Here is a 14,430-nt window from a genome sequence, read left to right on the forward strand (position 1 = left end):
TACTCTTGCCTGGAAAATCCTATGGACAGGGGAGCCTGGTAGGCTGCAGTCCATGGGGTTATGAAGAGTCAGACACGACTGAGCGACTTCACTTTCCCTTTCCACTTTCATGCATTGGAGAAAGAAATGGCAACCCACTCCAGTGTTCTTGCCTGGAGAATCCCAGGGACGGGGGAGCCTGATGGGCTGCCGTCTATGGGGTCGCACAGAGTCGGACACGACTGAAGCGACTTAGCAGCAGCAGCAGCAGCAGCAGTGTTATTACTCACTTATAAAAATGTTAAGCTAATTACTTATAAACAAATTAAAGGTTAAATTCAATTCTAACCAAACATAATTTTTCAAGTGTATCACTGACACTGTTAAGTGGGAATTAATATTATTTTACTTTCCAAACTACTAAAAAAAATAAAATTAATAAAATTAACCATTACCCCACCCCCAAAAAAGAAGAAAATAAAAAAAAAAGAGAGAGAAAAGGAACATTAGGGGGAAAAAGTAAAAGTAAAATTCATATAAGTAGTATTACTGTAAGTCAGTATAACAAATTATTTTTTAATTTTTAAAAAAAGCTTAGTATGTCAGACTAGATAAATTCAACTGTGTACCATTTTACAAGAAGTTACTTAAACATATGATCACAGTAAGTCTGAAAGTAACAATGCAGAAAAAGAAACACTAAACAAATACTGTTTATACCTAATGGAAGAGCTCCAAACTACAGGAATCAACAGAATTCAAAACGGAAATAAAAATAATCCATCATTATGGTTAGAAAATCTAATATTCCTTTCCCAGTAATTAATAAAAATAGACAAAATGAGAGCACATCAAGGATAAAGGATATTTTAGCCAAACAATGAACAAATTTTAACTAATAAGCAAATATAAAATTATTAAACTCAACAACTGAAAATATTTTTTTCAAATAACAAGAGAACATTTATAAAAAATTGATGACATAATAGACTAAAGAAACGACTGCAAAGGATTAGTGTCATACAAATTGCAATTATTTGATCACAATGTAGTTAATTTAGAAAATCAGATCTTGTGAGAAGGAAATGTATGGTTTTAAATACTCATATTAAAAAAGAATAAAGGTCCAACATCAATAAATTAAGTATTCAATTGAAAATTTACAAAGAACAGCAAAATAGAGATCAGGAAGGTAAGAGGGGAACTTAAGAAAAAAAAGTAATACAAATAAATAATATTAGGAGTAGAAAAACAGGCTTATCTATAGATCTTGCAAAAAAGATAGTAAGAAAATTCTAGGAAGAACTATGCCAATAATTGAAAACTTAGATGAAATGGAACAATGGATTTAAAAAAAATTAAAACTGACATAACAGTGCATTTTAAACGAATCTAAATAGTCCCATAACAAAAAAGAAATTGAATCAGTAGCTTAAAATCTTCCATAAAACAAAGTATCAAAACCAAGTGGTTTTCCTTTGATCTGAAATACTAAAAGATTTTTTAAATACAATACAACCTATTTCAGAGATTAAAAACTCATTTTATAAGGCAAGTATAATCTAGAAATTATAATCGAATAAGCATATTGCAGAAATACAGGCCAAACATGTTATCAATATAATAAATGTATACAGATATGAGTTGAAAACTCTACTACATACTAATATTATACATTTCAAAAATGTAAACTAATCTAATATTACATCATTCATTATAATTATCATTATGAAAAAGAAAACATATGCTCATCTCAAAAGTTATCTAGAAAAAGAAAAAATTTCTGATAAAATTCAATATAAATTCATGACAAAAAAGTCTTAGTGAACTTGAAAAGTGAATTAGTGCATGCTGTGCTAAGTCGATCGAGTTGTCTCCAATCTCTGTGATCCCAGGGACAGAAGAGCATACTGGAGTGGGTTCCCATGCCCTCCTCCAGGGGATCTTCCCGACCCAGGGATCGAACCCACGTCTCTTATGTCTCCTGCGTTGGAAAGTGGGTTGTTTACCACTAGTGCCACCTGGAAAGCCCTGAATTAAGGTAACCTGACATAAATATCAAAATTAAGGTGAAACATTAAAGACATTCAAGTCAAGGACACCTGCTGCCTTCACTTCCTTTCAATATTAAACTGTAGGTCCTGGCCAGTGCAGTAATTTAAAGGTGCTGGGAGATGGAGAGAGAATCTGAGCTGACACTATACTAAAGCACCAGCTACCTACTTCAGGTGCTGACAGAACCTAAAATGAAACCAAATCAACTACTACTCTTCAAAAATTCCCACATCTTCCATTTTTCCTGTAATTTTTCTCTGTAATAGAGAACAAACTGAACTGAATCACTGGGGAAAATTCTAAGCAAAACTATACTAAAGTGAAATAAAAATCCACCTTGAGAAAAAGTCATCTCATCAGCAAGTCTTTCAGTCAAGGGAGTATTCAAGCTGGTCTCACTTGATTTGCCTTTATGGCAACCTTCAATTTTACAGCATCACTGAGCAGGTGGACTTCACATCCAGTTTATGAGTTATTCCAACAACTGGGAAAAGTTTCTTATGGTCAAGGAAATGACTCTTTTGGGTGACTTCATCAAAGACAGACAATACACCAGTGAGCAATGTTCACTATCCAACATTCACTAACACAGCCTCAAACTATGTATTCTGAGTATAACTAAAATAATTTTGGTTTACAAATTTTTATTTAACTTTTGCAACATAAAAAGGCAATATATATATATATATAGTTCAATCTATATGGCACATTGTCCCTACATAAATAAAGAGAAAATAATGCATAATATGTATTGAAAACATTTCTGGTAGAATCTATAAAATATTAATCATATTTGTTGTCTGTGGGAAGGAGAACATGTCTGTGCCATGCGGGACAGTAACGTTCGCAGTTTACCTAGCTTAGCTATGAACGGTCAGTCACATTAATTGATCTGGGAGATGGGGACCCAGTAAGAGAGTATCTGTAGTTGGGGCAGAGGGGTGAGAATAGAGCTGAACTGTCACAAGGTCAAAAGAAAATGCCTGAATCTGAAACGCAAGCACTACAAGCACAACATTTAAAGAAACAGAGGTATATATCAAAAGAAATCAACTCAGGGCTGAACAGTGATTCCCTCAGGGAAGAGGGAAATAGGGAAGAAGCAAGGCCCTTTGAAGAACTGTGTGAATATTTATGTGCAGGTATAACTGGATAAAAACAAAACTGAATTAATGATATAACTTTCAAAAAAGTTAATAAGCTTTTGGCAGCTAACCCCATTCAGGAAAACCTCCAAAATGAAACTTCTAATTATATGTTTATGTTATGGGACAGGCTTTAGAAATTTCATAAATGCTTATAATAGGAAAAACAAATAATGAAATGGAATAAAAGCAAAGGTAGGGATGAAACTGGGAAGTGAAGAGGAAGAAAAGAGAAGAAAAATGAAAGTTTGTTATTTTCCTCATTGTATACAATCACCAAACTTGAGAAATCAAATTTGGTTTAATGCATTTTTTTAACCTTGTATTTTTTTAACCTTAATATACTTTTTTTAATTTTACAGTGTAGTTTTGGTTTCTGCCATACAACAATGCAAATCAGTCTTAATTATACATACACGTCATCACAGAGCACCAGACTGCGCTCCCTGTGCTACACAGGGACTTCTCACCAGCTGTCCATCTTAAACCGATAGTGTATATATGTTGATGCTACTTTCTCCATCCGTCTCACTCTCTCCCTCCCCCACTGTTTCCACGTATTTTTTAATATTACTGGCATTTTACTATGTGATCAAATACTCTTCCTAAATATACTTTTAAAGACTCTTTAATAATTATATAGATAATGTCACCACTTATAAAGGCTACGGAATTTTATGGAGTATATTGGTATTCCCCATACCAACCTTAAAAATATTTTTATAATTGTGAAATGGTTTGACAGTATTTTTAAAAGTTAAACTGTATTAACTACTATAATTTAAAAAGAGTGAATATGTAAAGTTTCAACTCATATTAGGAAATTTACCATGGGATTGTATCACTGACTACAAAATAGCATATTAATCATTAAGAAGAGGCTGATTCATTAGTCAATAAGAGGAGGTGATTAAAAATTTGTATGTACAAAAATCACACGATATTTTGTGCTGACCAATCAAACTGGATACATTTGAATCTATATGCAATTTAGAAGCCCCAGCGAAGGGGACTCAAGAAAGCTATCTAGAGGAAAAGGGCTATTTTAGATATGGATATGGTAGCTCTAAGGCAAATACTGATGAATATATGAGTTATATTTTATGAGTTTTCATATTGAATATACATCATGATATGAAATATCTCAACTACTTGTATCATCTTCTTTTCCAATTATGTGCCCTTACTAGCAAAGAAGATTGTAAATTTTTAGCATAGATGTAATTCTCGAGTGTTTCTCTCCAAACTCTCTTCTTTCCAAATGCCCACACCCAAGTTCTGGGTACACAGCTGAATACATGATCAAAGGAAATATAATCATGAATTACCAATAAAAACCTACTGGCTCAAAAAACACATCTCTCAATTTCCTAGCATCCTCAAATTGATGCATGATCTTTTATCATCTGAACCAATCAAAAGTGTATCTAACTTAGCCATAGTTTACTAACATATCATATTTTGTTAGTGAACAATAGTTAAAAAGAAGAAAATAGCAACTGTCATCAAGCATCAATTTCTCAGAATCTTTTCAACACCACGTTATATTCAAACATCATTAAGAAAGAGTTGGCACCAATAGTAAGATCATTAAAGGCATCATTCACAAGTGTCAATACTAATTTCTATCAGCGTTTGGAGATGGCACAGGGCATTCTTTTACAGAAGGCATTTCAAAAGAGAAGATGGGGGAGCTTATTTTTTCTTTCTTTTTACCTCATTTCCATCTTCATCAATTATTGAGATGTAGTTGGGAACAGTCTCATTTGGATAGGACAACAGGACATCATAATGGGCTAACTCAACAGAATCCAGGCCAAATTCTTTCCACTGAGCTTGAATTTCCTTTGCAAGCTGGAAGTTTTGTTCTGTTCCAGCTAAATGCGGTATCCGTGTAAAATTACTGTTGAACAAAAATTGAAAGTAGTTAGAAATTGTTTAGTCAGCCTTTGTCTTAAGTCAACAACCAAATAAAGCAGATTTACATTTTAAAAAAATACTTTTAAATGCTACACCTTAAAAAAGCAAAGTGGTACCATTATGACATCAAATAGATTTTAAAGTGTTTTAAAATCTTCATGTTATAATTTGTACTCATTCAAGAGAAAAATCAGAAAAACTGATCCTCATAGAGAATTGATATGTGTACACCTGTAGAGGATCTCTCCATATTAGATGAGGAAAGTGTTCTATTCTTTCCTTAAGACTCAGGCATATTTGAACTTTCATGGAATTATCTATTTATTTCACCTTGTAAAATATAATTGGAAAGTAAAAAATATTTTCAGCCAAAGATCAAGCTGTGACATTCCAAGAACGACTGATAATCACATTTATTTTAAAATAATGAACATTATAGCAAAGCGAGAAACCTTTTGGTTAGCAGCCATTTTAAATTGTCTTCTTTAAGAAGTAATTTGGACATATTTACACAAGCTCAAACTGAATCGCTTGTATTCCAATCACCATGCATTCTAAGTATAATACTAAAAATCAACAATGAGAATTAGTCTGACCAAGAATATCTTTAACAAACAACAAACCATGTGGCTAAAATTTTAGGTACCACAAATATTTTCAAGAATAGACTAATTTCTCATTTAGTATGTGTAGATACTGGGGCTTTTGTTTTAAAGTTCTCTTTCTTGGAAATTTGTTGTTTCCTTGAAGATTCAGTTCACTGTTATTTTCAATTTAAATCGTTTCAAGAAAAAAAATCCCATATGACAAAGCATCATGTGCATGAAACGACATTTATTCATTTCTAGCTTATAAATGTCTTGAGCTTCATGAATTTCTCATTCTAATTATGTAGGTTTTTCTAAACTCAATCTACTTCCATTCTTACAGTGATTTAAAAAAAAAAAAAAACAGTGAATAACGAACATAGATATAGTCATCCTAATTTCAAGTGCTGAATCCCTTAAAAAAAACTAAGGGAGGAAGGGGAGTCCTGGGATTAATTTTATAATTAGAGTAAAATCATTTAAATTGTTATTTACAAAAACAGTATTACAATTCTCATTCAATAAATATTTAGAAGTTTAAAACCCTACACAGGATTTCTAATGTGTATTTGCAAAATAAAGTAATGAAAAGAACACAATTTTAAGAGGCAGCTGAGGCATCTATGCATTTCCTCATCGACCTGGAAAGAAAACATTACACAGCCAACATGTTGCTATTTTATTCCTTATTACACAAATCCAAACTGTAACATAACTAAAATAGATGCAAAGTTTGCAAATTTCCTGAAGTCATAGCTATAACTCTATTCTTACATGAAAGAATTGTTATGAGAGGCTTGATCCTGCCCACACAGACACACACACAGGAGATCATTATCAGACTTTATTATCGAAATGACTCCCCTAAAACTAAATTCCCCTGCCAAATTCATGATGAACCTCTCTATCCAAAAAACTTTATTCCTTTTTCACATTTGGTCTCTATTCCTGTCAGCATTAAGGAGTGTCAAAGAAAAAGGCGGATTGAAATCAAGCAGTACCTCCAAGGGCCCTCCCAGATACAAAAGCCCCACGGTGCCCCCCGTTTATATTTTGTAGTAAAAGGCTTTAATCTCCTAGGCCTTCCCTGAGTTCCAAAGAGCAGACACAAGCAATTACCATTATGGAAGTGAGTGAATACAGAAATAAAGGAACAGTGGTAAAGCAAGAAAAGTAATGATAATTTAAACAATATAACAATCTGATACATATCTTTGAGCTCTTCTGCAGAAACTGAGAACCCCACATAGCTGGAGTATGGTGACTACGTGCTGACCACAAGGACATAGACCTGAGACTACTTAGAACCACAAAGTTGATGATTTAGATTTCCGAAACATCATCTGGTTACCTCATCACCAACCAATCAGAAGAAAGTCCATGAGCTGCAACCAGCTTCTCAAATGTTGTCTTTAAAAACCCTCCCCTTGAAAGCCATCTATGATTTCCGGTCATTTGAGTTTGAGGTGTCTGTTCTCTCTATTTGGCACCCTATAATAAACACCGTACTCCTTCACCTCAACCCAGCGTCAGTAGATTGCAGCAGGCTAGCAGACCCAAGTTTCATCAGGTAACTTGAGTGAAATTCCTGGTAAAAGTTTTGTTGTTATCAATCGACATACAACAAGCATGCTATGATCAGCCTTAGAATCGATTCATTTGAAGAAAAGTTGATCCTAAAAATGACGAGTAGGAAAAAAGATGTGTTTCCAAGGATAAATAAAATCAATTGCCACAAAATCGGTGTCCTACAGGTTTTGCCACTGTCTTGTTGTATGATCCTGGCCATGTCTTAAATTTCTCATTCATTGTGAGTGCTTAGTGGCTTAGTCATGTCTGACTCTTTAAGATCCCCATGGACTGTAGCCCACCAGGCTCCTCTGTCCATGGGATTCTCTAGGCAAGAATACTGGAATCGGTTGCCATTTCTTCCTCCAGGGGATCTTCGCAACCCAGGGATGGAACCCGAGGCTCCAGTGTCTCCTGCATTGCAGATGACAGGATTATTGGCCCTCTGAGCCATCAGAGAAGGCCTCTCATTCATACAGAAGGAGAAAATTGCTACCTCACTAATACACAAAGATCTGAGGCTCAATGAGACAACTGGTAATAAACAGAAGTTTCTATTTTTTTGTTTTAATCAATTGAGAAGTGTGTCACAATTTCTTGACCTACTAGAATATCAAGTTATTTTTTAATTTATTTGAATAATTTATTAACTATCCAAAATAGCTAACATCGTGCATTTAAAAAATAGGCACATACATCTCTGTCTGGCTAAAAAACTTTAAATATGTCCTAAGTATCATTATGTCATCTCAATTAATAAAGGGAGCTATTGATGTACATTTTAATACACTACATTTGGTTTACGAATGAACAATGCTTAGAGACATTAGGTGACTTAAAGACAACCAGTGAAAGGTAGAACTGGTTTTCAAATGCAGATCAGTGAAATTCTAAAACATTCCTCTAAAATAACCTTGTCTTTCAGAAAGCGTGGAAGAAGAATGCAAAATAATGAACAAATCTGAGACTTTTACCAGGTGTTACAAAACAAAAGGAAAACACAGGACAACCTTGCACGCCAAGGGAGACCGAAAAGGCAGTCCCTCCTTAATCCTTCCAGTCAGAGTCCGGTAACTTCGAAACAGTAGAGAAACTTTAGCAGTAAAGCGAAGGGTTAGAAAAGGGGGAAAGACAGATCTGAGCCTTTAATGACCCCTGACCTAAGGGTATAAATAGACTGAACAGCTCCAATGGACAAATGGCAAACTGGAATTAGGGGGAGTTCAGGAGGCTTCTGGAGATTCTGTGGCCCTTGGAGGGGTGAGTGGGGGTTCTGTTCATCTCTTTTTGTGTTAATGGTGAAAATTCTTGAGTTCTAAATGATGCCAAGCAGGGCCCTGTGGGGTTTCAGGCATGGAGGCCTTTTTGTCCCCCACTTCTCTAGGCAAGACTCTACCTTCATGACCTTCCCTGAGTTCTAAAGGGCAGACTCAAACAGCTGCTAATTAAGAGAAATCACCTGAAATCACCTGAAATATGGTGAGATTAAAGGAACCAGAAAAACTCATCAAGTTTAGGAGACCCAACCACCTGAGACCCTGCATACATCCTAACCTTGTCAGTTGGCAGAAGAATGCTAATACCTCGATCCTTGTCACATAACCCTATCTGACTGTTTTAACCTCTTCCATTCTCCAGGGCTTCCCTGGTGGCTCAGATGGTAAAGAGTCCGCCTACAAGGCAGGAGACCTGGGTTCGATTCCTGGGTTGTGAAGATCCCCTGGAGGAGGAAATGGTTACCCACTCCAATATTCGTGCCTGGAGAATTCCCATGGACAGAGGATCCTGGCAGGTCATAGTCCATGGGGTCACAGAGTCGGACAGGACTGAGCGACTGACACTACACACTATACTATTCCCCAGGGAGAGGAGCACCGTTCTTGAGGTACTCCCCCTCTGCCTGCCAAAGAAATAAAGTCACTCTTTCCTCCCCCATAACTGTCTCCATATTTCTGTTCATCACTGCTACACAGAGAGCCAAGATTTTGGCAGTATAAACAGAAGATCTTGGTCAAGGCCATGGAGAATAAGCAAAAAGCTGAGGGCCCAGAAAGTGAGAAGATATTCATTTTTCTTCTTTGCTGGTCACTCCACATCACAGAGGATGAGATGGTTGGATGGCATCATTGACTCAATGGACATAAGTTTGAGCAAACTCTGGGAGATAGTGAAGGACAAGGAAGCCTGGCGTGCTGCTGTCTGTGGGGTCCGAAAGAGTCAGACACGACTTGGCGACTGAATAACAACAACCATGTCACAGGTCAGAAAAGGAAAAAGGAAGCAGAGGTAGCACCTGTCTAGGAGTGAAGATTATGTCTAGCCATACTCCCACTTTCATTACATCTATTATATATAACTACAGAAAAAGACATGCAAGAGGCAGAAAAATTTCCACAAAAAAAATTTTTTAATTCCGTATCTCTCATCAGAAATGGCCCTTATAAAGACTTGACAGATGCCCTAGCAAATTTTATTCATAGTTTTAATTTTAAAGACTATGTGTATATTCTCTCTGGTGTTAGTTGCCTCGTTATGTCCATCTCTTTGAGATCCCATGGACTGCAGCCCACCAGGCTCTTCTATCCATAAATTCTCTAGACAAGATACTGGAAAATGTAGTCATTCCCTTCTCCAGGGGATCTTCCCAACAAAGGGATCAAACCCAGGTCTGCTGCATTGCCTATCTATCTATCTGTTCACTTGCCTGTTTTTATATAAAATTATAACTTGCATTGGAGGAGGCAATGGCACCCCACTCCAGTACTCTTGCCTGGAAAATCCCATGGACGGAGGAGCCTGGTAGGCTGCAGTCCATGGGGTCGCTAAGAGTCGGACACAACTGAGTGACTTCACTTTCACTTTTCTCTTTCATGCACTGGAGAAGGAAATGGCAATCCACTCCAGTATACTTGCCTGGAGAATCCCAGGGATGACGGAGCCTGGTGGGCTGCCGTCTATGGGGTCGCACAGAATCGGACACAACTGAAGCGACTTAGCATAGCATAGCATAGCATAACTTGCATTCATAAAGGAATCCTTTAATCATTATCAGGACTTCAAGTATTTTGTTTTGAAAGAGTCTAAGTATTCCAATCAATTACTCAATAAAAGTGTTTTATTTTTAGTTGTCTTGAAAATACCTTTTAAATTTATTCATTTACTCTTTTTCTCCATACCAGGGATAGCTATTTCAGGAAATAGGCAGCAGGTTTTTACACTAGGTCACACATATGCTCTCTAATTTCATGCTCATCATAACAGTATCACTATTCCCATTTTACAGATGTGAAAATGAGAGCTCAGGAAGGTTACATATTCACTCAGTTATGTTAATATCAACAGGCAAAGATGGAATTTAAACTTGTCAATGTCTGACTTCAAAGTCCAAATTTATTCTTTTGACTTAAATACATTATCTTCCTCTAAAACAGGAGTCAGCAAACTATGTTTTAAGCTGGCTCTTTACAGGAAAAGTATGCTGATACCTGCTTTAAAACATCTATCATGATAAAGTTCAGCTGAGGGTAAGACTTTTTTTTTAAGTCAGTTTCTGTTTATGAAATAATGGGTCAAGCTTCTAAACAGAATAACAAAATTTTTCAACTTGATATAAACTTTGAAGTATCTGCTTACTACAAGAAGGTCTTGATGTTCTCTGCTTTCAACTCATCCAAAAACGCTTTCTTTACATTATGCTGTGGAATGTTAGTAGCTTCACTGGAGGACTTTATAAACCATCCTGCAAAAGACAAACAAATATAGGAATGGGGTATAAGATTACAGACAGAGCATATTTTTCCTTATTATTTTATTTATCATACGTAAAACACAAATTGTCCATGACCTCTGGCATTAACTGAGATTTCCTGAAGTTTTCTCTTGCCTACCTCCATCGGAAAAAAAATCATGCAGACAGACTTAATTACAAATCAGTCACAATATATTTTTAATCCAATTTCATTATGTATTGCTGTTATTCTAAGAAATGCTTTATGATATTAGCACTAAAATTAAATATACTAAAATTAAATATACTAATGGGGAAAAGGAAAGCCTAAAGGAGATCCACCTTCTTTCTCCTTCAAGCTTCTATCCCCAGTGACTACTCCTCTGCTGACCCAGAAGAAACATTTAGTAGATGTTTAATGAATTATGAATATATTTCACGTACATAAATCATTTCAAAGAGTTGAAGGCAATTCAGTCTTATAATCTGTTCTGGTTCTGACACTAAAACAAAGTGTGATAAAATATTCTGTGCTTCCAGTTGAAGGCAGGCTTGAGAAGTCCAACTTCAGAGAGCTACAATGAAACTGCAAGACACCCAACATCTCTGCAAGACAGAGGCTAGAGGCAACGGGCAGGCAGTTCGCCCAAGACCATGATCCGTTGTAGTTGGCTTCATGAAAGATGATATGATTTGTGCATAAATGGTTACCAAAACCACCCAGCTAGCTTTTATGGAGCTTTCCAATTATTAATCACATACATGCTACACACATGCATATATACATGTGTACTGAAATAAATGGTTGGCAGCAAATGGAAATACAGTTCCACCAGTATGTTTAAAAAAAAAAAAAAAAGGGACTTGGAAATGACTTTAAGATCAGGGCACACGGGGGATGAAATGCTTGAATAGAGATCTGAAAAATGAGTTGGATAAAGAGGATGGAGGCCTGTGGGAGGGAAGGAGCAGAGAATCCTAGGGAAAAATTAACATTAATAAAGAACGCACTCTGTGTAAGCCACTGTATGGGGCCAGGGCAACACTGGGTACACACTCAGTCGCTTCAGTCGTGTCTGACTCTTTACAGCCCCGTGGACTGTAGCCTGCCAGTCTCCTCTGTCCACGGGGTTCTCCAGGCAAGAATACTGGAGTGGGTTGCCATGCCCTCCTCCAGGGGATCTTCCCAATCCAGGGATTTAACACGAGTCTCCTGCATTGCAGGTTGGTTCTGTACCCACTGAGCCACCTGGGAAGCCCAAGGGCAACACTAAGAAGCACAAAATGCTTCTAAAAGACAGAAAAGACTTCCCTGGTGGTACGGTGGACGGGAATCCACTTGCCAACACAGGGGACACAAGCTGGATCCCTGGTTCAGGGAGACGGTACATGCCAGGGGCAACTAAGCCTCAGTGCCACAGCTGTTGAGCCTAGAGGCCAAGAGGTCCAACTATTGAGCCGTGTGACCCCCACTCCTGGCAACTAGAAAGCTCGAGCACAGCAAGACCCATCGTGGCCAAAAAAAAAAAAAAAAGACACATAAGATCCTAATCTTCGTGCTAATCTTGCCGAGTGAATTTCCCACGTTTTCAGTTGAGACAATTGAAACTCAAGGTGGCCGGTGTCCTTAATGAGCACACTTATCTCACCTAAGCCTCACAGCAACCCTGATATCCACATTAGTTATGAGCACAATGTGGTTCAAAGGGCACAAAGCAAGCAAAAAGAGACTGAGTTCGAGCCAATCTAGCAGGTTTATTGGAGAAGGAAATGGCAGCCCACTCCAGTATTCTATGCTGGAGAATCCCATGGCAGGCTCCTCTGTCCATGGGGTTGCAAGACTCGAACATGACTTAGCGACTAAACTACTATTCCTAGCAAGTTTATGCCCTGGTCTTCTAAATCCCAGAAAGGGAGCCCAGAATTCATAGTATGGGTAAACTACCTGGGGTTACCTTACACTAGTCTTGTGCATTAAAGTACAATTAGAAGCATCTCCTCCCCAGGAAAGAATAAAGTGCCAATTTACTACTCCCAGTAAGTTACAGCTATTGTTCTTATAAAGACTGACAAATAAGGCTAAGAGATTTCCTCACTTGCTCAAGGTCAGGAAGAAGTTGCACAGTCTTTAAGAAAAATCTCAGCCTTGCTCCCTGATTACCTTGGAGAGTTGGGTTAGGTCTGCAAGTTAGTACACAGGGGAAAACTTGAAAGCACTGCTGTTAAAGTTCTGCTCAGGGCACTGACAATAAGGTCAGCCAGTTACTAACTGTTCCTCTATTACTTACTTCCAAAAAGAGAGAAAGGGGCTCCCAAATGCCCAGCGCTCTCCTCACTGTACACATGAAGCAGTCTCAGGCACAAGACTAGATAAAGACCCCAAAGAGGTAGGAGTCGTTTCTTACAAAGCTTCTTGGACGATCTAGCAAATGCCCCCCAGATCCTGCGGAAAGGTGCCAATTTCTCGCAGGCCTGCAGCCGGTGGAACTTTCTCAAGTTCAGTTTCAGGGTTTCTGCACTCTCCTGACCCTGGGTGCCTGTCCTACAGCAGCCCGTCCAGAACGCAAACGTGCACCGTCCCCGGCAACTAAGTCCCACCTAACTCGCGGGAGCTGGTCCGCACGCCCCCCAGCCCGATCCCCGCCCCGGAGCCCAGCAGCAGTATCCCCCGCGGCAGGGGGCCCCGGAGCCCCGCGGGCCGCGGGGCAGCCGGCCGGGCGGGGGTCGAGCATGGCGCGGACCCCCGTGCTGCCCCTCGTACCGAAGAGGAAGCCGAGGACGAAGAGGCCGGCGCCCAGCACCACGGCCCCCGCGCAGAGCCGGCGCGGACGGCGCCAGGCCACCGAGGCCGAGTCGGTTTCGTGAAGCGGGTTCCACATCACGGCGCGCGGCGGCGGGGCCTCCGGGACCGTGCGGCGGCACCGCTGCAGCCTCGTGGGCGGCTAGGCAAGGGCACCTTCCCCCGCCCCGCGCGGATAAGCCCGGCCGCCGGGAGTGCGCTCCCCGCCCGGGCTCCGTGGATTCCGCCCCGAGACTCGGTCCGCTCGACTCTCAACCAATCCGGGAGAGCGAGAGGCGGAGCCGTCCCGGAGCAAACCCCTACTCCGCGGAGAGGTGCTTAAAAAAAGAGAAAAAGTTTGGCTTGAGGATTTCTAGCCCTTATTTTAAAATGAAAGGAAAAGGAGGAACAAAGGGAAGGAGGAAGCGGAGGACAAACGCTTCTCCTTTCTGCACTCCCAGGCCACAGTCCTATGGACAGAAAGAAAACTGCTTCGCGCGGAATTTAATGGAAGGGTCCTCTATTTTTTTTCTGTCTATGAAAATACATTTTCCAGGCTAGTTGGTAGACTAAATTATTTCTCAAGAACTTTTTCTCAGACCTGAGATCCCACTCGACTCTTTGCGACCCCGTAAACTGTATGGTCCACGGTATTCTCCAGGCCAGAAT

General features: G+C 39.0%; 1 protein-coding gene across 2 annotated transcripts in view; it reads right to left on the bottom strand.

Moving 5' to 3' along the window:
* FOLH1 (folate hydrolase 1) overlaps window positions 1-14,000 on the bottom strand; it is a 72,743-nt gene extending 58,743 nt beyond the window's left edge. Inside the window, exons 1-3 of one of the 2 annotated variants that reach the window (XM_070783132.1) lie at window positions 13,744-14,000; window positions 10,889-10,994; window positions 4,896-5,082 (exon numbers count right to left, since the gene is read on the bottom strand). In XM_070783132.1, the coding sequence (XP_070639233.1) occupies window positions 4,896-5,082; window positions 10,889-10,994; window positions 13,744-13,861 (411 nt within the window). In that variant the 5' untranslated portion in view covers window positions 13,862-14,000. The remainder of the gene's footprint in view (window positions 1-4,895; window positions 5,083-10,888; window positions 10,995-13,743) is intronic. The other variant, XM_019955217.2, reaches the window with a different exon arrangement.
* Between the last annotated feature and the right edge of the window lie 430 nt (window positions 14,001-14,430).

The sequence above is a fragment of the Bos indicus genome, chromosome 29 (genome assembly GCF_029378745.1).
Source record: "Bos indicus isolate NIAB-ARS_2022 breed Sahiwal x Tharparkar chromosome 29, NIAB-ARS_B.indTharparkar_mat_pri_1.0, whole genome shotgun sequence".
Classification (NCBI taxonomy): Eukaryota; Metazoa; Chordata; class Mammalia; order Artiodactyla; family Bovidae; genus Bos; species Bos indicus.